At 45.4% G+C, this 25,862-nt stretch overlaps 2 protein-coding genes across 3 annotated transcripts in view; one reads left to right on the plus strand and one right to left on the minus strand.

The window, feature by feature from the left end:
- Positions 1-25,351, plus strand: dok7b (docking protein 7b). Of its 2 annotated transcripts, none has more exons than XM_015971520.3 (12): positions 1-155; positions 271-316; positions 3,638-3,720; positions 5,524-5,674; positions 6,503-6,703; positions 11,259-11,378; positions 18,849-18,950; positions 19,209-20,047; positions 24,431-24,485; positions 24,598-24,711; positions 24,793-24,954; positions 25,213-25,351. In XM_015971520.3, the coding sequence occupies exons 1-12, from the start codon at positions 102-104 to the stop codon at positions 25,320-25,322; spliced, it is 2,037 nt and encodes a 678-aa protein (XP_015827006.3). In that variant the 5' UTR covers positions 1-101; the 3' UTR covers positions 25,323-25,351. The 2 variants fall into 2 exon arrangements, with proteins under 2 accessions (XP_015827006.3, XP_054599915.2); XM_054743940.2 differs by having other exon boundaries at positions 24,601-24,711.
- The window catches only part of lrpap1 (low density lipoprotein receptor-related protein associated protein 1), an 11,968-nt gene continuing 11,206 nt past the window's right edge, over positions 25,101-25,862 (minus strand). The window contains exon 8 of the mRNA XM_015971508.3: positions 25,101-25,819. Within this exon, the coding sequence (XP_015826994.3) occupies positions 25,751-25,819 (69 nt within the window). The 3' untranslated portion in view covers positions 25,101-25,750. The remainder of the gene's footprint in view (positions 25,820-25,862) is intronic.

A 25,862-nucleotide genomic window follows, 5' to 3' on the forward strand; every position in this document is an offset into this window, starting at 1 on the left:
CTCTTTCTCTCTCTCTCTCTCTCTCTGTCTCTCTCTCTCTCTCTCTCTCTCTCTCTCTCACACACTCACACACACACAGCTGCTCAGAATCATGACTGAAGATGACGGAGACGGTCGTCGCAGAAGGACAAGTCAAGTTTAGGGATGGAAAAAAGGTTCATTCAAAAAACATTTCTTTCTACTTGATTCCTCCAAACAAGCCCTTCATCCCAGGTTCATCCCAGGAATAAATCTTTGTGATTTAATGTGTCTTAACAAACTTTTCCGCAGTGGAAGAGTCGCTGGGTTGTTCTTCAGAAGCCCTCTCCCGTTGCAGGTATGTCTCCACAGCTCCTATTTATACCGCCTCATCCTGAAACTCACCCGGTAAGATCTGCACCTTCTCTGTTGCCAGTGTTGGGAGTAATGCGGTACAAAAGTAATTAATTACTGTAATGCATTGCTTTTTGCTGTAATGTGGTAATGTAAGGCATTACAGGGAACGAAAATGGTAATATTTACTCGGTACAATTGTCAGTAACGCGGTAATTACAATGCATTTTTAAACCCAGAATCAAGATGTGGGTTTCCTAAAAAGTCAAATTGCGGGAAGCCTGAAAAAAGATCCAGTATCCACATTAATGACGTCATTTATGGACTCAGCTTTGTGGGCATCCTATGAGCAGAGCGGACGCAGCGGTAACGGCTCGAATACTCCAGCTGCGTCCTGCGCGCGGCCGCTGTTATATTCACAAAACCGCTCCACCAAAACAAAGTCATTCGTTTGCTATTGTTTATATCCGCCCATATTCTCTGGTACTTCATGTACTTTTCAGCTGAGTTCATAATCTGTGTCCCAGTGATTTCAACTCATTGCTGCTGGAGCGCAGCGCATTTTAAGCTACTTTTTTGTGTTCTGTAGATCCCTTTGGCTGATCAGTTAGAAAGTAGGAAATCTAGGAAACTTTTTCTGGAAGACGGAGAAAACATGCAGCATGCAGGAAGGTTAGAGAGAGAAAGGGCCGGAAATTATTCAAATAAAATCAAGAAAACAAAACAAAGTGCTTGAAAAGAAAAAAAGTAGGTAGATTTATCCCCAACACACATGTTTACCAGTGAAAAGTAATAATATATAAACATTTAGTATTTATACATGTGATAGAATCAGATCACCCCAGAAGTCAGTCCCACATCCAGGGCCGTATCAAGGCATTTGGGGACCAAGGCTAATATAGGCTTGGAGCCCCCACCACCTCACTCCCTGCTCAGTTAATCTAAGATGGCAGCGTGCTGAGGGTACAGATTATTGTTGCTTTTATTTAATAAACAATCATTTTAAAGCACTTTTATTACATCTGACTGTTTTTAACAGCAATCCTAGCTCAGACACCACATCACCTTCCACACATACAGGTGCTGGCCAGTAAATTAGAATATCATCAAAAGGTTGAAAATATTTCAGTAATTCCATTCAAAACGTGAAACTTGTACATTATATTCATGCAATGCACACAGACCAATGTATTTCCAATGTTCATTACATTTAAATTTGATATTCATAAGTGACAACTAATGAAAACTCCAAATTTGGTATCTCAAAAAATTAGAATATTCTGAAAAGGCTGAATATAGAAGACACCTGCTGCCACTCTAATCAGCTGATTTACTCAAAACACCTGCAAAGGCCTTTAAAAGGTCCCTCAGTCTTGTTTTGAAGGCACCACAATCATGGGGAAGACTTCTGACTTAACAGCTGTCCAAAAGACAATCATTGACACCTTGCACAAGGAGGGCAAGACACAAAAGGTGATTGCTAAAGAAGCTGGCTGTTCGCAGAGCTCTGTGTCCAAGCACATTAACAGACAGGCGAAGGGACGGAAAAAATGTGGTAGAAAAAAGTGTACAAGCTCTAGGGATAACCGCACCCTGCAGAGAATTGTGACGACAAACCCATTCAAAAATGTGGGGGAGATCCACAAAGAGTGGACTGCAGCTGGAGTCAGCGCTTCAAGAACCACCACGAGGAGACTCATGAAAGACATGGGATTCAGGTGTCGCATTCCGTGTGTCAAGCCACTCTTGAACATGAAACAGCGCAAGAAGCGTCTCGCCTGGGCCAAGGACAAAAAGGACTGGACTGATGCTGAGTGGTCCAAAGTTATGTTTTCTGATGAAAGCAAGTTCTGCATTTCCTTTGGAAATCAAGGACCCAGAGTCTGGAGGAAGAGCGGAGAAGCACAGAATCCACGTTGCATGAGGTCCAGTGTAAAGTTTCCACCGTCAGTGATGGTGTGGGGTGCCATGTCATCTGCCGGTGTTGGCCCACTCTGTTTCCTGAGGTCCAGGGTCAATGCAGCCGTCTACCAGGAAGTTTTAGAGCACTTCATGCTTCCTGCTGCTGACCAACTTTATGGGGATGCAGACTTCACCTTTCAACAGGACTTGGCACCTGCACACAGTGCCAAAACCACCAGCACCTGGTTCAAGGACCATGGTATCCCTGTCCTTGATTGGCCAGCAAACTCGCCTGACCTTAACCCCATAGAAAATCTATGGGGTATTGTGAAGCGGAGGATGCAATACGCTAGACCCAACAATGCAGAGGAGCTGAAGACGACTATCAGAGCAACCTGGGCTCTCATAACACCTGAGCAGTGCCACAGACTGATCGAGTCCATGCCACGCCGCATTACTGCAGTTATTGAGGCAAAAGGAGCCCCGACTAAGTATTGAGTGCTATACATGCACATTCTTTTCATGTTCATTCTTTTCAGTTGGCCAACATTAGAGAAACAAACATTTTTTCATTGGCCTTTAGAATATTCTAATTTTCTGAGATACCAGATTTGATGTTTTCATTGGTTGTCACCTATAAATATCAAAATTAAACGTAATAAACATCGGAAATACATTGGTCTGTGTGCATTGCATGAATATAATGTACAAGTTTCACGTTTTGAATGGAATTACTGAAATATTTTCAACCTTTTGATGATATTCTAATTTACTGGCCAGCACCTGTATGTCATGAGCTCACTGAGCGTCACATTACCAGATTCATACTGAAGTTGTATTGGTAAAAGTAACTTAAAGTAATGCAAAAGTAGTGTAATGCCTTACATTTTAAATCAGTAATATTGTATTGTAATGAATGACTTTAAAATGAGGGTAACAAGTAATAAATAATGCATTACAGTTTTGAAGTAACTTGCTCAACACTGACTGTTGCTGACCTCGCCGTAACTCGGCCACCGAGGGCAACTGCACAAGAGTTTTAAAATCTGAGAGGGATTTCATTAAAAAAGCAGAAATCTCATTTGTTTTGTCTCAATTATGAAGAAATGTGATAATTAAATTTCTCTTTTTATATATTTTTATTTACTGGACAGCTGTTTTTGTGCTGCTATTACACCAACATTCCCCCCTGAGGGAATATTAAGGATGATTCCGTCCTACCTATCATAACACCAGATCACATAATCTGGGATTTGGGGTCAGGCGGGAGAAGTCATGATATGTGACCTACAGCTGTGTCCATGATGACTTCCTTGTTTGGGTTCCTGCAGACGGTTAAACTAAACAAATCGGTCTGTTCTGATACTTACCACAGAGTTGAGATAAAAGTCCATCAGCCACAAACTTTTGTCTGTTGCCGTAGACTGCCTGACTTTGCTGGTGTGTAAAGAGAAGAAGAAAGGGAAAATCTTGGGACACAAAGACAGGCTGAACATCACGCTGGAGGTGAGTCCGGCAGCAAATCGCCATTTTTTCACATAAGCCTTTTATGGAAAGTTTTTCTTTCCTCGCATTTCTCTAGTTTTAGCTTTTTTTGTAACTCAAAGCAGCGATCCAGTACAAGTGCAGGTTTTACTCCAGATGAAACGAAACGCACACTTGTAACTTCTTCCTCACCCACAGAACATTTTCCTAAAAATATTTGGATCATCAAGACGTTTTTATTTTAATTTTCCTTTGTTTTGGGTCTTGGAGCTCTCACTTGAAGGCCATTTGTGTCATGACCTTAGATCAAGGGCGCCCCCAAGGGGTGGCCAGAGGTGGCCATGGCCACCCCTAGAAAATTGCTGCCCCTCCCCCAGGAAAAGCCTGTGTTAATAAATCATATTAATGTTCAGTCAAACCATAAATTGATCTTATTTATTCAAGACATAACTGTAAAAAAAAAGAATAATAATACAATTAATGAGTAAAGAAATAATCAGAACAAAAAAACACACGTTCCTGCGGCTCACCATTTAAAAAAAGTTTTTGTCTCCATAATTTTTTGTGAACACAACAACAGGTGAATTAATCTAAAAAAATTACATTTTTAAATGAAACTTGGGATAACGTTTTAAATAACGGAATGTACTTTTTCTGAAATGTTTGTGTTAATAAAATATAAGTTAAATGTTTTGGATACAAACTATTTTTTTTATTTAAAACAGATAAAGGAGCAATGCGGCACATCACCACAAGCTAAACTCTTCCAGAGTTACCCCGAGGACCAATTTGGTGTGCAACCCCAAAAACTTCTTTGGCCCCACCTGGCCACCCATATCAAAATTTTCTGGAGGCGCCCCTGCCTTTGACACAACATGAACCAAATGAGGCCTACAGATCTTTAGATGTTTTCTTAATTCTTTGTTCCTGAATTTCTTCAAAAAGGACCAAGAAGTGTTGCTTTTGATGATTTTTTAGCCTTCTTCATGCTGTCAGACAGCGATTGTGATCAAACCTGGTGGCTACGTTAGCTGTTTAACAAGAGTGTCAGGTTGGTTTGGATAGAAGCAAACAAACAAAAGAATGTCGTCGTTGTCGTCTTCTTCCGCTTATCCGGGTCGCGGGGGCAGCATCCCAACTAGGGAGCTCCAGACCGTCCTCTCCCCGGCCACCTCCACCAGCTCCTCCGGCAGGACCCCAAGGCGTTCCCGGACCAGATTGGAGATGTAACCTCTCCAACGTGTCCTGGGTCGACCCGGGGGCCTGCTGCCGGCAGGTCATGCCCGAAACACCTCCCCAGGGAGGCGTCCAGGAGGCATCCTGACCAGATGCCCAAACCACCTCAACTGACTCCTTTCGATCCGGAGGAGCAGCGGTTCTACTCCGAGTCCCTCCCGAATGTCCGAGCTCCTCACCTTATCTCTAAGGCTGAGCCCGGCCACCCTACGGAGGAAACTCATTTCGGCCGCTTGTATCCACGATCTCGTTCTTTCGGTCATTACCCAAAGCTCATGACCATAGGTGAGGATTGGGACGTAGATCGACCGGTAAATCGAGAGCCTGGCTTTCTGGCTCAGCTCCCTCTTCCCCACGACAGATCGGCTCAGCGTCCGCATCACTGCAGACGCCGAACCAATCCGCCTGTCGATCTCCCGATCCCTCCTACCCTCACTCGTGAACAAGACCCCGAGATACTTAAACTCCTCCACTTGAGGTAGGACCTCTCCCCCGACCCGGAGTTGGCAAGCCACCCTTTTCTCCAAAAAAAAAGAATGAATAAATAAATTCACACATCGTATGTAAATGATTCTGCTACTTCTTCAGGGCATTTGTGGGGTGGAGCCAGGCGCTGGCTATGACGGTGTTTCCTACACACTCTCCGTCCTCTGTCTGGCTCACACACTGGTCCTGGGCTTCAGCAGCCGAGACGCTCTGCTTGCCTGGGACACCCGGATCCGCTACAGTCTGGGCGAAGGTAGGTGGGTTAGGACCATGTGGATCTAAAACATGGAGACCGTGTTGATTTGGATGAAAATGCCAGGAAGTCGTTCTTACACATGTCAGTAACAGATTAACAGACGTGTTCATCACGGCTTATTATCCCCAACACTCTCGAGTTCTGACAGATCCTGCAACACCGCGACACAGGCGTCCAAACGTTTCCTGGCAACAAGCTAAAGTTAACGATCCTCAAGAGCCACAAAAATTAGAATTTGAATATTTGAGTATTTTATGAATATTTTCCTTGTGTAATCCAGATTAAATATGGATCTGTCTGCGTAATCTCCCTTTATCTGGGTATGTTTTGATTTCTCGCGTTGATGTAAATGTGCTTCCTGTTTTGCCACCGACAGCTGCAGCCCCGTGAGACGAGCATCAGTGAGCTGAGTCAGAGTGATGCACGCCGGATTGTCCTGATGTCTTTAAAGCAACACTAAAGACTTTTTAACCCTTTAAGCTAATTGGAAACTGTAATTCAGGTATTTCTGTAAAAAAAACAAAGATCCGGCGCAGATTGCTCTTTGCTGAAACAGCAAAACAAAACGCAGAAAACTCCCAAACTTTAGATGGCGGCAGACGGAGACGCACCATCCACACAAACCGAGCAGGAACCAGTTAGAGCCCAGGAAGTCACCGTTATCCCAGCTCTCATGTTTGCGTGTGTTCAGCTCCACCTCCACCTGTTGGGGCTGATTACCTTTCTGATTAATGACTCTCTGGTTGTTTTAGTAAACTAACGGGAATGTGGAGCATCAGTTTTCTAACAATTTAACTCCTCTCTGCTTCTCTCGCTCCTTTTCAGTCCACCGGTTCAGCGTTGGCGTCGAACCAGGCACCAAACTGGAAAGTGGCCCCGCCTCCCTCCACCTGTGCAACAACCTGTTGGTCCTGACCCGGAGCCTCCCTCCCGTCGTGATCGGGAGCTGGAAGTTGTCGGCGCTGCGCCGATACGGAGCCGTGCCGAATGGCTTCGTGTTTGAGGGGGGGACTCGCTGCGGTTTGTGTGAGTAGGAGCTGCCTTTGGGGTCGAGCGTTCATGATCAGATAACGATGAGCAGGAGGCTCGGGGCTCACCAGGCAGCTCTCGGAAACAGGAAGTGGACATTCTGCATTACCAGTTCAGCTGTCGTGGTGCACTCCTGTTACGTTTCACTAGGGTCAGCTCGGCCTGGCCCTGGTAGGTCGACACTAACGTTGCTGCTGTTCGTTCCGTGCTGAGCCGACGCTACACACCCACCTATGGACTGATTGGCCGGCTGAAGTGATGTCACTCTCACACCTAGGGTTGGCATCGAGCATCGATTGGGACTGTCAGTTTTTACCAGAATCGTTCAAAGGTTTTCATTTTGATTCCTAGTTTCGATTCCCAGTATGTCAACTGGAAAAGGAATCTGTGGCCGATCTCTGTGAAAAAAACGTGATCAACAAATTCGGATCAACGCCTTTCAGAGCCGATCACACCAGCTGTCTGCCGCTGCGTCTCTGCAGCCCACAGAGACTCTGAGAGCAGCATCGTGTCCGTCTGCCTCGCTAAAATGTGCCAACATGGTGGATTTAATAGAAGTTTAAAAAACAAACTCCGGGTGGTGTGAAGTGAGTTTGTCCAGGGGCGCCTCCAGAAAATTTAGATAGGGGTGGCCAGATGGGGCCAAAGACATTTTTGGGGTGGTACACCAAATTGGTCCTTGTGGTAACTCTGGGAGAGTTTAGTCTGTGGCGATGTGCTGCATTGCTCCTTTATTAATTTTTATTGAAATAAAGTACGTATCCAAAACATTTAACTTACATTTTACAGACACAAACATTTTAGAAAAATACATTTCATTTATTTAAAATGTTATTCCAAATTAAATTTCAATTTTTTTATGTGAACTCACCTGTTGCTGTGTTCGCACAAAAAAACTGTGGAGATAAAAACTTTTTAAAAATGGTGAGCAGCAGAAACGTATGTATATTTTTTTATTCTGATTATTTCTTTACTCATTAATTCTAATATCATTTAGTTTTACAATAATGTCTTGCACAAACAAGATTAATTTATGGTTTGATTGAACATTAATAGGATTTGTTAACACTGGGTTTTCCTGGGGGGTGCCAGCAATTTTCTAGGGGTGGCCATGGCCACCTCTGGCCACCCCTTGGGGGCACCCTTGAGTTTGTCTCACTGCAGAAATAAAAACGATCAAATTCACCAACACTCATCTGTGTGAGCGTCAGAAGGCTGGGAAATAATTATTCTAGATCAGCCTTTGTCAGCGGACCACACAAGGTTCTGCCACTAGGAGCCGATGGGGATCATAAATAAATAAATATAATAATAAAAAATCTCACAGCTATTTATAACAGAGTTTTACCGTTTTAAATCTGTTGGTTTGTTACTAACAGCAGCTACCTTCTGACGGAGTCGCTGCTGCGGCAGGTAGACGTCCCGGACGCGATCATCCTGAGTTTTAGCTGAAAGCAGCGGGACGTCTCTGGTTGTGTTGGAGACGTTTAGCCTCTCATCCCAGAGCCTTCTTCAGTTCCCAGAGTTTGGTTGTGGTCAGAAACCTTTTCAGTCTAAATGAAGGTGACGTTATTGTTCATAGAATAAAAAAATTATGTTGAAGTTCAGATTATTTCATCAGGTAAGACCTGTGGTCAGCTGGCTCACTTAAAACTTCGGAATCGGGAATCGATAGGAACCGGAATCGTTCAGATTCAATCGATGCCCAGTCCTAGTCACGCCTACCTACGTAATGGGAGCCTCTGATTGGTCTGGTGATGTGCACGTAAAGTAGTGTCACAGTCAGGCGCCCGGCTGAACCCAAATGAACAGCTGGCAGCCAGGCTCTTTTAACTTTTAACTTCCTGCATCGAGTTTCTTCCTCAAAAAGAGGCGGAGTCCTGCACCAAGAATAAAATGACGTCGACGTCATTTTATGTTTCCACCGTTCTCATCCCACTCGTCTCAACTGAGCGTGACTTTAGATGGTGCTTTACTTTTTGGGACTCTGGTAGTTTGTCCTAAAGCTGAAGTGGTAGCAGCCGGCTGTTTCTCCTCCTCTGATGTCACTGAGCGGAGAACCTCTCACACCAGTGTTCTGGTGCCGAACACGTGAGCGTGATGAGTGGAGGAGCCAGGGGAGTGCGGCGGTTCGGGCACATGGTCGGTTTCGAACCGAGTCGAGTTATTTCGGTTTATAGACAATATTTTTTCCACAACATATTTCACAGCCGTGCCGTTAGAACGTTAACAGGCACGATAAAAATGTTTAAAACTAATATGCTATTGCAGCTTTAAAGAGCAAGTCACCCTCTACCAGAGTATTACTCAACTCCCACTTCCTGTTTGAAAAATGCAACAAATGCTGTTGCCTAGCAGACCGAGAGGGCGGAGCCTCTAACAAATACACACACACAGGCTCACAGCGACATTGTGACATCATATGGTACCAGCTAACGTTCTAGGGTACCTCTTAGCCAATAGTGATGGCAGATTTAAATTCAAATGCAGTGCAGTTTTTACCTGACAACGGCACAACACTGACAGTATTAGGCAGAAAATTCACATTTTAACTAAAATGCACTAAAGTGCAAAACTATTGACTACACGTGTCTGCAGCACGATTAGACACACATTTATATAGTTTATGAGGAAAAAAAGTTGATTTGGGGGTGACTTGCTCTTTAAGCGCACTGCTTCACTGCGGTCAAAATAAATGCTGGTTTTAATCGTCTCTTTAGAGCTCTCAGAGCTGCCACTCCAACACAAACAGACCAAAATGAACCCGGATTTACTGCAACATCATTCACGCATCCACCAGGGTGGAGGGACCATCTGGAGCAGATGAATGTGAAGAATGACGAGCAGCTCCGTGCTTTTGGGTGGAGACCAAGGTTAACGCTCTGCTGCTAACAGCTGATCAGTTTTACCCAAGTTCCCATCTCTTTCCCGAAGAGAGCTCGTGTGAGTGAGAGCAGGAACAGCCGGCCGGTTTTCAGTCTCTGGTTACAATGCTCTCATGGGAGTTTGTCTATAAATACCAGAAACGGACACTCGGCCAATCACAGCGAGCCTGGTGGCTTCATGTACGACCGCAGGGGTCCTTCTTCCTGTCATCAGCGTATTACCCAGCAGGCACAGGGGCAGCGTCTCCGAGTCGGTCTGTTCATGACTGTAAAGCAGCATGTTAGTTGACTCGTATTAAGTGAGCAGGTGTAACTCGAGATGGAAGTTATGAAATATGAACCCAGAACTGCTCAGCATATCTCAGCTTTAACCCACGCTTCCCGTCTCCATCGATCTCCATCCAGCAGTTCTACAACACATTTTTCATCGTTAATTATCATAAATTATTCAGAATATTAAACCACTGATGCAACCCTGCAGAAATGGAGAGAATAACAGTTCTTTATTAGCATTTTTAACTCTCCCTGTTGCTTTAGCAGCAGCTTCCTCCCTCCTGGAGCGTTATTTGCTCCTGCAGCCGGGAAGGAAGCCTCTCACCGCTTTATTCTACCGCTAGAATCAGAAAATTAGCTGCAGTTTGGACTTACCGTGTCATACTCTCTGTGACACGACTGACTCGGTGACACGTTCGGACAGCCATCCGACTCTCTGCCACAGATAAAAGTCGTTTGCAGCTCTCACACTAAGCTGGCACTCGGGTATAAATATACAAACTTCCTGTGTGAGAATGTTTCACTCGTGTGTTTTATATTTAGATCGGAGATCCGACAGAGCAGCTCGGATAGAAACGTGTGAATGACCCACGGAGGTTAGGAGCCGTCATTAAGACACGCGTGTTGGTTTACGTCGTAGAGGGTTAGGGTTAGAGGACCGCTGGAGTTCTGGAAGCATCATTTTATCCCCTCAAATGAACCTTTAATGACATTTGGACTGGCTGTGATTTTTATTGCACATAATAAACGTTCCTTTTTCAGACTATTATAAACAACTGTGTGAAGTTAGTTTGTCTCCCTGGTGTGAGACTTTCTTACTCGTCGTTTTATTATTCGCTTTATTCTGGCGCTCCGCTGTGGGCGGTGGAAAGAGAGGGAGCCGTAACTTCTAGAAGAAAGACTCAAATGGGCCATTCCCATCTGTACCGGGTCGGCCCGGGCCGGGTAGCGTAGGTTGTTTACATATCTGGGTGGCCTGGTATTTTTCCGGGCCAACCAAGGCTCATTCTCAGCCCTCTTCTCGAGGGGGTCTGCTTCAGGCCGACCAGGGCCAACACACCCACTGCTGACAGCAAATTCACACCTTCCATTAGAGCAAGCCTCTGATTGGTGGGTAGAATCAGCCCACATGGGCTTAAGGCAAGGATGTGTGGAATCAACCGGGCCAGGCTGGGGCCGACTGGGGCTACCCGGCCCGGCCCGACCCGGTAGAGATGGGAATGGCCCAAAAGAGTCCTCGGGTTTTGAACGTCAGTGAATCAGTCGGCCCTCTTAAGGAAAGGAACTTTTACTCAACGTTTTTTCGCATTTCTTCACTCGTTCCAGCAGCTCTTGTTTTCTGGTCGTCCATCGTGTGATTCCTTCCATCCGTGTCTGTTTCTTCTGTCCTTCAGGGGCTGGGGTTTACTTCCTGTCCTGCTCAGAAGGAGAGCAGATCAGTTTCCTGATTGACTGCGTTGTGAGGGGGGTCTCCCCCAGCAGCACCCTGTGTGGCCTTCGACCCAGCCAGCCAGGTGAGCACACCTGTTCTCACGTAAACAGGAAAAGTCCTGCCTGTAATTCCAGTGAAACCAGTATGACCCCGTCATCGTTTCACCCTGTCACTCATCCCAAAGTAAATATTTCACTTGGACTCATTTATTAAATAAACATTACATTTTTAATAACAAATAAATATTTAGTTTAAACATAATTTTTGTTTAGAAATTAAACATTTTGCTCCCAGGGGAATAATTCACTTTCTAACTTAATATTTAGTTTGGAACGTTGACGTTTCTAAGTGTATGAATGACATGGTGAAAATCTGGCACTGTTCCTCATCTTTACCCAGAATGCTGTTCACTAACATCACCCGTCCTCTGGTTGACGGCAGATGTTAAAAGTGTCTGGAGTCTGTGTTGCATGCCTTCGTCCTGTCCCGGCTGGACTACTGCAACGCTCTGTATGCTGGTCTGGCCCAGTGCACGGTTGCACGGCTCCAGTTTGTGCAGAACTCTGTGGCTAGGTTCCTGACAGGCACTAGATGTCGAGAGCACATTACCCCAGTGCTGTAAGCTCTGCACTGGCTCCCGGTAAAATATCGAGCTCAGTTTAAAATCTTAACTCTCGTTTATAAGGCCCTCCAGGGCAGTGCCCCCTCATACATTACTGCGCTTTTGAACAGGTATGCTCCATCTCGGTCTCTTCGCTCAGCCGAGCAGGAACTTCTGGTGGTCTCCCGGTCGAAATTTCGATCGAGGGGTTGTCGTGCTTTTTCTGTTTTGGCTCCAACTCTGTGGAACGAATTTCCACTGAGCATTAGGCAGGCACCATCCCTTCAAGTCTTTAAGTCTTGTTTAAAGACTCATTTTTATCTGATTGCATTTTAGCGCTAGGGTCATTTGAATTGCCCTAACATTATGGTTTTAACTATTCTTCTTTTTAACCCAGATGCTTGATTTTATTTTGTCCGACATTTGTTTTTTTATCGATTAGTCTTATTCCGATATCTCTTATCTGTAATAGTGTTTGCTAGATATTTTATAATTTTATGTTTTTATCGTGCTTTTATGCCCATGTACTGGGAATGTTTTTCTTTTAATGATGTTGTTCAGCACCTTGGGCTTCCGATAATGTTGTAGAAGGTGCTATACAAATAAAATTTGATTGATTGATTGAAAAGGAACCCAGTTTACAAAACTTTGTGGTCTTAAAAGATAAATGTTAGTATCAGTTATGTTAAAATGGTGTAAAAAACCTTCTTAGTTTAACTCGTAGATCGCCATTGTTTTTAGCGTTGGGTAGTGATGTAACATGGTTGTACCTCGGTTGCACCGGCGGCTTTGGGACCCTGTTCTGTTCTGGTCCTGCTGGACCTGACTGCAGCCTTTGACACTGTTGACCATCACCTGCTACTGGAGAGGCTGAGAGACCGGGTAGGCCTATCAGGAACTGCTCTGGAGTGGTTCTCCTCTTATCTCTCTGAGCGCTCCTTTTCTGTGGCCGTCTCCAAGTTTAGGTCCTCCACCACCTCTCTTACCCATGGTGTCCCACAAGGTTCTGTGCTGGGGCCTCTGCTCTTCCTCCTCTATCTGCTTCCTCTTCAGCACATCCTGAGCTCCTTCAAGGGAATCTCCTACCATCTTTATGCAGATGACATCCAACTGTACATCTCCTTTAAGCCTCATGAGATGTCTGAGCTGCAGCTGTTACACACCTGCTTAGACTCTATCAAAACCTGGATGGCTGGGAGCTTTCTTCAGCTGAATGAAGATAAGACTGAAATCCTCATATGTGCCCCAGACAAGCTGGTTCCCAAAGTCAGAGACTCTCTTGGTCAGCTTGCTTCTCACACCAGACCTTCTGTCAGGAATCTTGGCGTGACCTTTGACCCAGCTCTCGCCCTGGATTCTCATGTCAGTTCTCTTGTTCGCTCTTCCTTCTTCCATCTCAGGAACGTTGCTAAGCTGAGTCCCATTCTGTCCCGCTCTGAACTTGAGACAGTTCTCCACACCTTCATCTCCTCACGCTTAGACTACTGTAACTCTCTTTTCACATGGCTGAGCAGAACCTCCCTGAACCGTCTACAGGTGGTTCAGAACGCCTGTGCTCGGCTTCTGACCAAGTCCTCCAAACACACCCACATCACCCCGCTTCTCCTCCAGCTTCACTGGCTGCCAGTCAACTTCAGGATTCGTTTCAAGATCCTGGTTCTGGTCTATAGGGCCTTACATGGACAAGCACCATCTTACATTGGTGATCTTCTTAGTCCCTACACCCCCAGCAGGTCCCTGAGGTCCAGTGGTCAAAGCCTACTGGTTGTGCAGCGCCAGGCTAAAGGTCAAAGGTGACAGATCATTTGCTGCTTTGGCCCCCAGACTTTGGGCCTCACCCCCCTGAGCCTGAGATCAGTGGACTCAGTGGTCTCCTTTAAAAAGCAGCTGAAGACTTCTTCACCTCTCTCTCTTTATTCTGCTCTCCCCACCTATTCCACCTTCCTCAGGATCCACTGATTTCCCTTTCCTGTTCACTCTCTCTCTTTCTTTACATTTTTTAATCACAATTGTCTATTTTTGCTCATTTTTAATATATTTTTTAAACATTTTCTTAATTCTTTTTTTATATTTTTACATTCTTTGTTTTTGTGAAGCGCCTCGTGATTTTTTTCATGAGAGGCGCTATAGAAATGATATTTTCTTCTTCTTCTGTAGTGACTGTTCAGCGACATCAACATGTCATCTGTTCATCCTTTTCACTTTGAACCACAGCGAAACATTAATGATGACATCACTGACCATGTTTCACAAAACGAGCGTCAACATGAAGAGCAAGAAGGGCGGGATGAAGCAAGAGCAGGACAAAACCGCTGGTGCGTGTGCGGCAAATGCGTCTCCATGGTAACCGAGAGAATATTAGCATCCAGAGCTTTCGTGTGCTTCATAGCTGATTAGGATATTCTGTGAAATGACTTTAATCATTGTTGCAGATATTATATATGTGAAGAACACTGTTGCTACACTTTCTGCTTGTTTTACTGACGGGAGAGGTGAACGTTCAGCTTCATCCGTGACGAGCGGCGTGTCCGATGGTTGGCTGAACGTGACAGAAGCGGCGGCTGCAGGAGCGGGTTGTCGGCTCAGGAGAGCGTCCAGCGTCTCTCGTCTCTCCGAGGGCGTTTAGGCTCCTTGTGTGGGAAAATGGTCGCTAAAGCATTTATTTTCTGCCTCCTCTTATACCCAGCCGCTCTGGTGTGCTCTTTAAGTCGTTGTGGTCGACTATAAGCCTCAAACGCATCAGGAGAAAAATGTTGGGAACACAGCCGCGGATCTTTGGGAAGTTGTGTCCGTCCACAGGCATCTTCCCACTGCTTTCTCCTCTTCTTGCCAGTGGGAAAGCTGTAAACTCACATCACTCCCCTTGTTGCCCTCTGACTGGAAATTACATCCAAAAGCAGCACAAGGCGGCATTTTACTTCATTGTTAATACGGTGAGCACGTAAACAAACACTGGCGTCAATAGCTATTCCTCCAAGTGCAACCAATATACGTCATCGCCCCCAGAGTGCATTGGTGCGGAAAACATGGCGTCCTACTTATGTCCGAAAATGTACTAAATATTACAGATTTATAAATAAACAGCAATATTTTGTGTGTTTCTAACGACATAGTTTGGTACAACAGAAAACTTGCGGCTTAGTCGGGCACACACGCCCTCATAGCCGGAGGTCCTTTTAAAGTGACGTTGGTGGGAGGAGGATGAGGCGTTTGTTAAATTCACCAAGTTGGTGGAAAACGGCACAAGATCATTAAATAAATGATGATTGTGTGAAAGCCAATTTAAACACTCAAAGCTCCACTTTCTGTGACACATTTGACTTTGAAACCATTTCTAGGAAGTCTGCTTGAGGTCCAAACAGCTTTATTATTTTCCACATCGATCCCAGCGTTTTCCAGGTGATCATTCCCAGTTTTGGTCAAATTCTGTTCCCTGCTTTCACAAGCCAGAGCAAATGGAACGGTTCTCCGTGAAGCCAGCTTATGGACGTTTTGTTTTCTGGACATTTCCATTGAAAATTTAAAAAATATGCGTGATAAGGTTTGCCATCCTTCACCCTCTATGGGTGTAGCTCCCATAACGAGAGTTTACGACGTGTTTAGTGCTCGTATGTGACCTACAACATGCTAACGGAAACGACATGCTGCCGGGTCACCCTACAGATTAGGAGGTCACGCTGCTGTTTCAGGAGCAGCTGGGGAGAGAAACGTGCAGCTCCACGAGGACGCAGACGCAGCGTCATGTTGATCAGGCTGCAGCGGTTCACATGCAACATGTGAAATATACTTGTTTACATTTACAAACACTGAAGTGTTTTTATGGTCATCATTAAAAATTTTGTCTATTCCCAATTTACAATGTTAGCCGGCACTTCGCATAGCTGCAGTCCCGGAGCCCCACACACACACACACACACACACACACACACACACACACACACACACACACACACACACACACACACACACACACACACACACACACACACACACACACACACACACACACACACACACACACACACACACACACACACACACACACACACACACACACACACACACACACACACACACACACACACACACACACACACACACACACACACACACACACACACACACACACACACACACACACACACACACACACACACACACACACACACACACACACACACACACACACACACACACCAGTAAGCTAATGCATACACACACACCAGTAAGCGAATGCATACACACACACACCAGTAAGCTAATACACACACACACATTACTTTCTTAAAACAACACCCAAAATACAAATACACACACGGAGTCCTGAAAAACGGTCAAACTGCTAAAGATTTCCACGTTAGCATCAACTCTCCTCACTGAATCCGCAAAATCTGGCTGAACATCTCAAATTTGCAAAGAAAGATTTTATAGAAATTGTTTGTAAAGTTCAAGAAGACATTTGCTTACCTGTAACAGATGTGCTCAGGAGCTTTTTTAGTTACTCTAAACACAAAAATAACTCCAGGCCGTCCCTCAGCTTGTTGAGGAATCTGGGCGTGGCCGAGTGGAGAGTCGGGAATGTTCTAGTGCAGGTAGAACCGCACTCTTCACAAACCTACAAGGATTACACGTTGCTCTGTTCCCGGGATCCACTGATTTCCCTCTTTCCTGTTCATTTTCTCCCTCCTTGTCTTTACATTATTTTATTTTCTCCTTTTAAACATATTTTTAACCATTTTTAAAATCATTTTATACTTAAAAGTTTTAGTTTTTGTGAAACGCCTAGTGATTTTGTCTTGAGAGGCGCTGTAGAAAATATCTTCTTTATTCGTTGATGGAAACGACGGGAAACGTTAATTTAGAGACAGAAGAGAACAAAATACAATCTAAACATGACAGGACAGCGCTACGCCCTCTGCTGGCCTGGTGGGGAATTGCTTTGCAAAGCACCCCAGGAGACGGAGACGTCCGAGAGCAAAATGTCCGTCAACACGTGTGCGTCTCTCACTCGCGGAGCTGACGCAGAAACATAAACTAGGCTTCAAGAGTTTTTAAGCTACTGCTTTCAAACTGGTTTCCGTGGTTGTTGAGCTACAGACATGCACAGCTTCACATGGGACAGAGCTGAGCTGGCCAGAAGCTGCAGGAACACTAGAGAGGTCTCTACCTTCTATACAGCATAGAAAGGTTAGAGGTTAGAGAGTAATGTCTCTGTAGGCGAAGCAAAGGCGCGACCTACACTTGTTTCAGATTCAAACCATCTAAAAACTAGCAAAGTCTTCATTATTTTGTTTCTGAACCACCAATAATCATAAAAACATGCAGAAACGGTGTCACTGACGACAAGTATGTCTGCAAAGCCCGAGGCAGGTTGTTTGTTATGTTTATGTTTATTTATTTGGCGGAAGCTTTTATCCAAAGCGACTTACAATTTATAACCTATAGGGCGTGTTGTGATCTGTGGGGGAAACCGGAGTACCCGGAGGAAACCCACGCATGCATGGGGAGAACACGCCACTCCATGCAGAAAGGCCACAGCCGAGTTTCGAACCTGCAACCTTCGTGCTGCGAGGCAACAGTGCTAACCACTGTGCCACCATGCAGCCCAAAGGCAACAGCATTTGTTGCATTTTGTAAGGTTGTAACTCTGCTTTCTCCCCAGTAGGGGGAACGGGTAGCAGTGATTGGTCAGTTTTGCAGAAATGCTGGTGATTGGTGAAAAGTGCATGGAAGAATGACTAAATCAGCGGTGGTTGTGAAACAACTTCCTGGTGGGAATGTTTGACGTTCCATTTTTAGTTTTCAGCGTTAAAAAGGCATTACTTAGAATCCTCGAGTATATTTATGATTTTTCTTCTTTCTAAGCTTTATTCATGACAAAGAGCAAGTCACCCCTTACCAGAGTATTACTCCACTCCCACTTCCTGTTTGAAAAATGCAACAAATGCTGTTGCCTAGCAGACCGAGAGGGCGGAGCCGCTAACAAATACACACACACACAGGCTCACAACGACATTGTGACATCATATGGTACCAGCTAACGTTCTAGGGTACCTCTTAGCCAATAGCGATGGCAGATTTAAATTCAAATACAGTGCAGAGTTTTTACCTGACAACGGCACAACACTGACAGTTTTAGGCAGAAGATTACTAAAATGCACTAAAGTGCAAAACTATTGACTACATGTGTCTGCAGCACGATTAGACACACATTTATATAGTTTATCAGAAAAAAAAGTTGATTTGGGGGTGACTTGCTCTTTAAACTGATTTAGGACTTAAAGAGCAAGTCAACCCCTATCAGAGTCTAACTCCACTCCCACTTCATGTTTGAAAAATGCAACAAATGCTGTTGCCTGGCAGACCGAGGGGGCGGAGCCGCTAACAAATACACACACATTCAGGCTCACGACAGCATTGTGAAATCATAATGTACCAGTTTACATCATAGCATACTTCTTAGCCAATAGCGGTGGCAGATTTAAATTCAAATGCAGTGCAGAGTTTTTACCTGACAACGGCACAACGCTGCCAGTTTTAGGCAGAATATTTAAATTTTAATTAAGATGCACTGAAGTGCCAAATTATTGACGACACGTGTCTGCAGCACAATTAGACACTTATTTAGTTTATCAGCAAAAAAAGTTTATTTGGTGGTGACTTGCTCTTTAAGATAAGTGTTGCTATGGTAACGAGACATGGAAAACCGACGCTGAGGCACAGGTCCATCAGAGATAAATAAGCAAAACCAATCTTTATGTGGTTTTTACACTTTTGACATCACTGACCTCCTTGAATTGAAGCTTCCAGTCGTGTTCCAGGCAGAAGATCATGAAGAAAAGTTGGATAACTGTATTCAAGCTAATCATCTGTTAATAAATCAGCTGAGTTTTTAGTGTTAAAACACAAAACCACCATCGTTCCTTCGGCTTCTGTTTTTCCTACAAACAGGAGGTCCTGATGCGTCGGCAGAAGAACGGATCAGCCAGGAGACCACAGAGCTGGAGAAAAGACTCAGCTTGTTGTCTAGCTGCAGCCTGGCGAGCATCTCGGGTAAAAATGACTCCTCACTTTGTTGCTTTTAGTGGTTTAGCTTCAACTGGAGATGATGTCATCAGAAGTTTGCTCCTGGTGCTGAGGAATCACATCTCTGACCTTCAGAGACGGTTTATGACATCATTCTGACTCAGACGCATGACGCTGAGGTCAGAGGTCCCGTGAATCACGCCTCCCAGACTCAGACTTTGCAGAAACTGAAGTTTTGAAACCGTCAACCTAAAAGACTGATCACTTTACTCTCCTCCTCTCCAGCCTCCACCTACAGCTGCAGCACCTCTGTTGCCGAGGACAACCGCAGCATCTCCAGCTCCTCGTCCAGCCAGTCCAACTCCAGCTTTGGGAGCATATTTCCGTTTTGGGTGGAGCCGTCAGCCAGCCTTCGCCCCTCCATGGAGACGGCGGCCAGCTCCTCCGCCCTGAAAGCTCTGACCCGATCAGACGACCGGCTCTATGGTTCTCTGATGGGCGGCTCCAGGAGTCGCCCGTCCTCCGCCCAGCTCCTTCCTCGAGGCCTCCATGACAGCGGGAGGCAGAGCTCACTGGACAGTGGGATCGGGATCGCTACGGGCAGCCAGTCGTCTCACTCTGGGAGTTATTCTTCCTGCACTGGGAGTCTGGACATGGCCACTCCGGGAGGACGGGAGGGTTTTGGCTCAGTGGTCAGTCTGGCTGCTCCTCCTGACCTTCCCTGTTCACCTCCCTCTGCTCCCCCTCGGAGCCCCCCGTCATCACCTGTATCCTCCTCACAGCCCCACCCTTCCAGAGGTGCTTCCCGAGCATCTAGTAGACACAGCCAGGAGTACCAGATCCCCAGCCTGCTCCGACGGTGGTATGACACTCCCAGGAGCCTTCTTCAGGCCCTGTCCCTCAGGGGACCGTCTCCTCGGGGAGCCCCGTCCGATCCGAGCAGCAGACCCAGAGGAGGTGGTCAGGAACAGATGATCTGCAGGGGAGTGAAGGCTGAACATCTGGGAGCAATACAGCGCTCTCTCTCCTGGGGCAGTGAGAAGACTCCCTCTGGGGACGCTGACCAGATGTCCACACCCAGACCCGACCCAGTCCCTGGAAGCCCCGCCTACAAACAAACACAGGTCGTCACATGTCTCCGATCCTCTTTCTGAAACACACTTAGATTTGTTTTTGTTCCAGTTACTGACAGAAAGAGACAAAATGAGCTCCGTGACGTGCAGCGTGACAGTTTTAGATGTTTTTATTTATTAGTAAACGAATATAGAAGATCTGCAGAGATGCTCCTGGCTGGGTTCTGAGGACAGAACCTTTTTAGATGTTTTTATTTACTAGTAAATGAATAAAGAAGAAGAAGAAGAAGAAAATATCATTTCTATAGCGCCTCTCAAGATAAAAATCACGAGGCGCTTCACAAAACAAAAAAATGTAAAAATATGAAAAATTACTTGGAAAATGTTTAAAAATATATTTAAAATGAGCAAAAATAGGCAATTGGGATTGAAAAGAAAAAATGTAAAGAAAGAGAGAGAGTGAACAGGAAAGAGGGAAATCAGTGGATCCTGAGGAAGGTGGAATAGGTGGGGAGAGCAGAATAAAGAGAGAGAGGTGAAGAAGGTCATACAAAAGCCAGCTTGAACAAGTGAGTCTTCAGCTGCTTTTTAAAGGAGACCACTGAGTCCACTGATCTCAGGCTCAGGGGGAGAGAGGTCCAGAGTCTGGGGGCCACAGCAGCAGATGATCTGTCACCTTTGACCTTTAGCCTGGTGCTGCACAACCAGTAGGCTTTGATCACTGGACCTCAGGGACCTGCTGGGGGTGTAGGGACTAAGAAGATCACCAATGTAAGATGGTGCTTGTCCATGTAAGGCCCTATGGACCAGAACCAGGATCTTGAAATGAACCCTGAAGTTGACTGGCAGCCAGTGAAGCTGGAGGAGAAGCGGGGTGATGTGGGTGTGTTTGGAGGACTTGGTCAGAAGCCGAGCACAGGCGTTCTGAACCTCCTGTAGACGGTTCAGGGAGGTTCTGCTCAGACACGTGGAAAGAGAGTTACAGTAGTCTAAGTGTGAGGAGATGAAGGTGTGGAGAACTGTCTCAAGTTCAGAGCGAGACAGAATGGGACTCAGCTTAGCAACGTTCCTGAGATGGAAGAAGGAAGAGCGAACAAGAGAACTGACATGAGAATCCAGGGTGAGAGCTGGGTCAAAGGTCACGCCAAGATTCCTGACAGAAGGTTTGGTGTGAGAAGCAAGCTGACCAAGAGAGCCTCTGACTTTGGGAACCAGCTTGTCTGGGGCATGGATGAGGATCTGAGTCTTATCTTCATTCAGCTGAAGAAAGCTCCCACCATCCAGGTTTTGATAGAGTCTAAGCAGGTGTGTAACAGCTGCAGCTTAGACATCTCATGGGGCTTAAAGAAGATGTACAGTTGGATGTCATCTGCATAAAGGGTAAGATCAGGTCAGTGTAGGGTAAAATGTGGAGGGAGCATGCAGAGGTCTTCATAGAGTTAACTAGTTTGGTTAACAGGCAAAGAAACAGGAGCAAAGCTATCTAGGATGATGGGCCTGGTTGGAGTCGGCAGAGGCAGCGATAAGGCTGAAGGAGAGATGCTAGATCTGACCTTATTGACTTTGTCCACAAAGAAAGACAGAAAGTTCTCACAGTCTGCAACAGAGTGGATGGAGGCTGTAGGAGAGGCAGGAGAGACGATGCTGCTGATGGTGTTAAACAGCACCTTGGGGTTCCCTTTGCTCTGGGACACCAGGTTGGAGAAATAGGAAACCCTAGCGTCTCTGACTGCAGAGTTAAAGGATGTCAGAAGATCCTTTAGGTGCAGAAGATGGACGTGGAGATGGGTTTTCTTCCACAAGCGCTCAATTTTCCTGCACTGGCGCTTCAGGCTGCGAAGGCCGTCATTAAACCAGGGAGTAGGGTTCACTGCAGGAACTGATCTGATTCTGACAGGACAGATGTTGTCCAGAGCAAAGAAGATCTGCAGAGATGTTCCCGGCTGAGTTCTGAGGACAGAACCTTTTACATCCTTCTGTGCTGCCATGTGGGTCTCTACTGATCTCTGCGGTGGCAAGTTAAACTCCCACCTGCGTGACTCCGCTGCTAACACCAAGTTGTTGAGTCTCTCCGTGCGACCTTGAGCGCGGTGCGTTCGCTGGCTGCCTGTTTCAGGGTACGTTACGGTTCTTTTATTATGGCTTGAATGTTGGACTCCAGCTTACTGAACTGATGCTGCGGCTTGTTGATGTTCTCAGTCTTGGCTGAAGATGGGGGTGGGGGGGTTTGGACACTGCCAGGTAGCCCAAACTGGCATTGGATCCAGTAATGACTCCAGACATCCATCAGAAGCCTGCCAAGGAGCCGCTGTTGTTTTCTCTGACATGTTTGTCTGAAACCTGAGAAGCTTTCTGAAGACCTCACACCGAGTCACATGGTGTTTCGTTTTCTGTCGTGGTGGGAAAATCCTCATCAGAGAGGAGACGAGCTGGCATGTCTCCTGGTGTGTGTGTGTGTGTGTGAGGGGGGGGGGGCAGCATGAGGGAGCCAAAGGTGACGAGGTGAACGAGCAGTGATGAAACCCTCAGAGAGGAGCGTCCGGCACCATGACACTTAGATGAGTTTTCCTCATCGTTCCTCGGGTGTCTGCGGTTTAATCCACAGAAACCGAAGCCGACTCCAGGAGCGGCACCACGTCGGCGGAGATGAACTGTGTGAGTCGCTCGGCCCCCAGCTGGCTGGTTATTAGCAGCTGTGTGGAGCGCAAATGGATAAATTGGCTTCCTGCCAGATTTCTCAGCTCAGATCCACCTCTTGTCTCATGTCTGCCACCTCTGAAGACGTCAGACCTGCAGAGACAGTGAGTGTGAAGCCACTCTGGTTTACCAGGTAAATGTTGCTGTGGAAACCTTTAGGAAGGTTGTTTTCCTGCTCAGCGACATCAGCTCTGACACCAGATCAGTGTCGACATCACACATATGATGAGATGTTTGTGAGGGTAGAAAATATACTAGAGGCATCAAAACTCAGATGGCTTCATCTGGGATCAGCAGGTCTGAAACTCAAAAATCAGATTTTTGCAGCTGGTTCGTAAGCTCACCATTACTGAGGGTTCATTCGGGCTAACCGGAAAATCTTTTTGTTCCTAAGTCAAGATCTTCCAAATCAATGCAAGAGTGATATCCTGTGATCAAATTCGGTTACTGGAGACCATTTTATTAACAAAAAGTAGCTTCCTCACTCCCGTTCCCCCGTTGGTTACGAATCAGCGCCAGGAGACTCTAGATGGCCGACAGCATCTGGAGCTAGCACTCTTGGGTGTTTATGGTAGGGAGCATTTACTATAATTATTACGGTAATATGTCTGAACTAGGATGTGTGATTGTTGGCCGTCTTGCATAGGTCTGAACATCATTCACGTCACACACACACACACACACACACACACACACACACACACACACACACACACACACACACACGTGTCACTGTAGCATCCAGTTGTTGGTAATTGAAAAACTACCCAGAGATATTTTTAGTCTGGTGAAGGTTCTCGGTCATCCAAAAGTGTTCAAATGAAGGCAGCTGGACTTCTTTGGTTTCTTGAGACGTATTCAAGAAACCAAAGAAGTCCATTCGCCTTCATCTGAACCCTTTTGGAACATATATTTGTAATTCACCATTAGCATTGTTAGCTCAGTGTTAGCCTCTAGCAAGCTTCACCTGATATTAGAGTAAAAACAAAGATGCCGGAGCTTTTTAGGGATACAAGAAGTAACTCCTGGGTCGCTCCTGTTCACTGGCTTTGGTTCTCTAAACAACTCTGGGACTTTTTGCTGCTGCATTAGCTCGCAGGAGACATGGCAACCTCAAAAACTGTAGCTGCATCCCTTTTGTTTGTTTTTTTAAACAGGAAAACTGACAACCCCCCCAGACAGCTGAGAATTAGATCTGTTTCAGTAGAACTTCCTTCGAACATGACTGAGACATCAGTTTTTGATTATTTCGTTGTAAAATTCTTACTTGTTGCTCCTTTAAGTATTTGGGGATTTTATATATATATATATATATATATATATATATATATATATATATATATATATATATTATATATATGAGTGATAGAGATTATATATAATATATATGAGTGATAGACATTATATATATATATATAATATATATGAGCGTGATAGAGATTATATATCTATATATATATAGATTATATATATATGTATATATACATTTAGATGAAGCAGAATTGGTGAAAATAGCTACAGGCGGGTCAGGTCAGTGTGGCTGGAGAAAATCTGCATCAGCTCTCAAAACCAGAATCTGTGCAGCTCAAAAATAGTGTAGGACCATTCAATAGTGTGTGTGTGTGTGTGTGTGTTATTGGTCTTTTTCAATTGATCTGCAACATAAATGTGTGCCTAATTCGTAAAATCATTAATGCTTTAAAATAAAAGTATTAAAATTCTGTTTTTATTTTCTAGGTTCAAACCTTGTTCTTCACAAACTTTCCTCCCAACTCCACTGCATCGACACCAGGTTTTTTATGAAATTACAATAAAAAAATGTCGTTTTCTACCTGAAATGTTTGCAAATCCATGACAAATAATCTCAAAGTTCCTACATTTTAAATAAGAAAAGCTTCTGTCAGCAGGTCCTAAATGCTGCGAAAAGGAGAAACTTGAGGATGTTTGTGAACTAAAAGCTCTGAGGATGCTCCTCTCTCCTCCTCCGCCGTGCGCCCCCGGGCCAACTTCAGCCTGTGGTAAATAAATAAATAATAAGACAGCTGAATGTTTTATTCTGAAATGTTTTACAGTAACAAGGATTCTTGTTCCTTCTGCAGCCAAGTTAGCGCCGCCCCAGGAAGCTGGTCCGTTTCCGCCCTCTGGGCCTCGTGTCGATTATGAGAACATCCCAAAAGCTTCAGAGAGGAAGCTGCACAGGCACGACTCCGCTCCGACGCCCAGCTGCTCTCACGGAGGATCCCTGCAGCTCCGCAAACCCAGTAAGAGGACTAGAGTTGAATTTGTTTTAAAGTATATTCATTTTTCTCCGTCGGCAAATGTCATTAACCCTGCTGGGTCAGAATTAGGAAACACGGACATTAAGATCATTTAAGGACCTTTTAATGGTTTAATAATTAAACGTCGATAAATGTTCAAGATTTAGTTTAATTTGTTTCATAACACTTAAATGCATCTTTCACTTTTATAAAACTTTTATTACATGTTGAATCAGGCTGACAAAAACCCGTCTCCTCCAGCAGAAGATGCCATCAGGTACGCCCACCTCGACATGGCTGCCATGGTAACAGCGCAGAGAGTGTGGGCGGAGCCTGTTGGGGGCAGGAAGGACAGGCGGCCACTGAGCTGACCCTGCAACAGCTGACTTCAGAGTGTTCTCATGGACACGCCCCCCACCATGAATCCATTCCACTTTCAGAAGATATGGTGTTTCAGTGACACTTACGCCGCCGTGCCATCATTCCACATCAGAGCTCTGGTTTAAACATGGCGGCTCAAGCAGGATGTTTCTGGTCGCCAAGGTGACGGCGACTGATGAATGCAAATGTTAGACTTTCACACTCCAGTTCTGACATCTTGGAACAGAGGAGGTCCATGGTCCCGGGAGGAAACATCATCTACTTTATCGAACCTAGCTGCCGTCCGGTCGCCTCTTCCTGCTCATTAAGTTTGTGATTAAAGTCTTTTATAATGAACCCAGAATGATTTTTACACTAAAAGGATTTCTTTGTTCCAGCAGTAGAAAAACTCCACCTCTGTGGGATCAGGGGTCGAGGCTCAGAGCTCGTTGTGTTGGAGACCCTGACGGGAGATCTTCTGGGACAGGTCCTGCAGATGCTTCTTCATCTGCAATCAAACAAACATGGTTGCTCCCAAAAACCGATATTTA

Source organism: Nothobranchius furzeri, chromosome 6 (assembly GCF_043380555.1).
Source record: "Nothobranchius furzeri strain GRZ-AD chromosome 6, NfurGRZ-RIMD1, whole genome shotgun sequence".
Taxonomy (NCBI): Eukaryota; Metazoa; Chordata; class Actinopteri; order Cyprinodontiformes; family Nothobranchiidae; genus Nothobranchius; species Nothobranchius furzeri.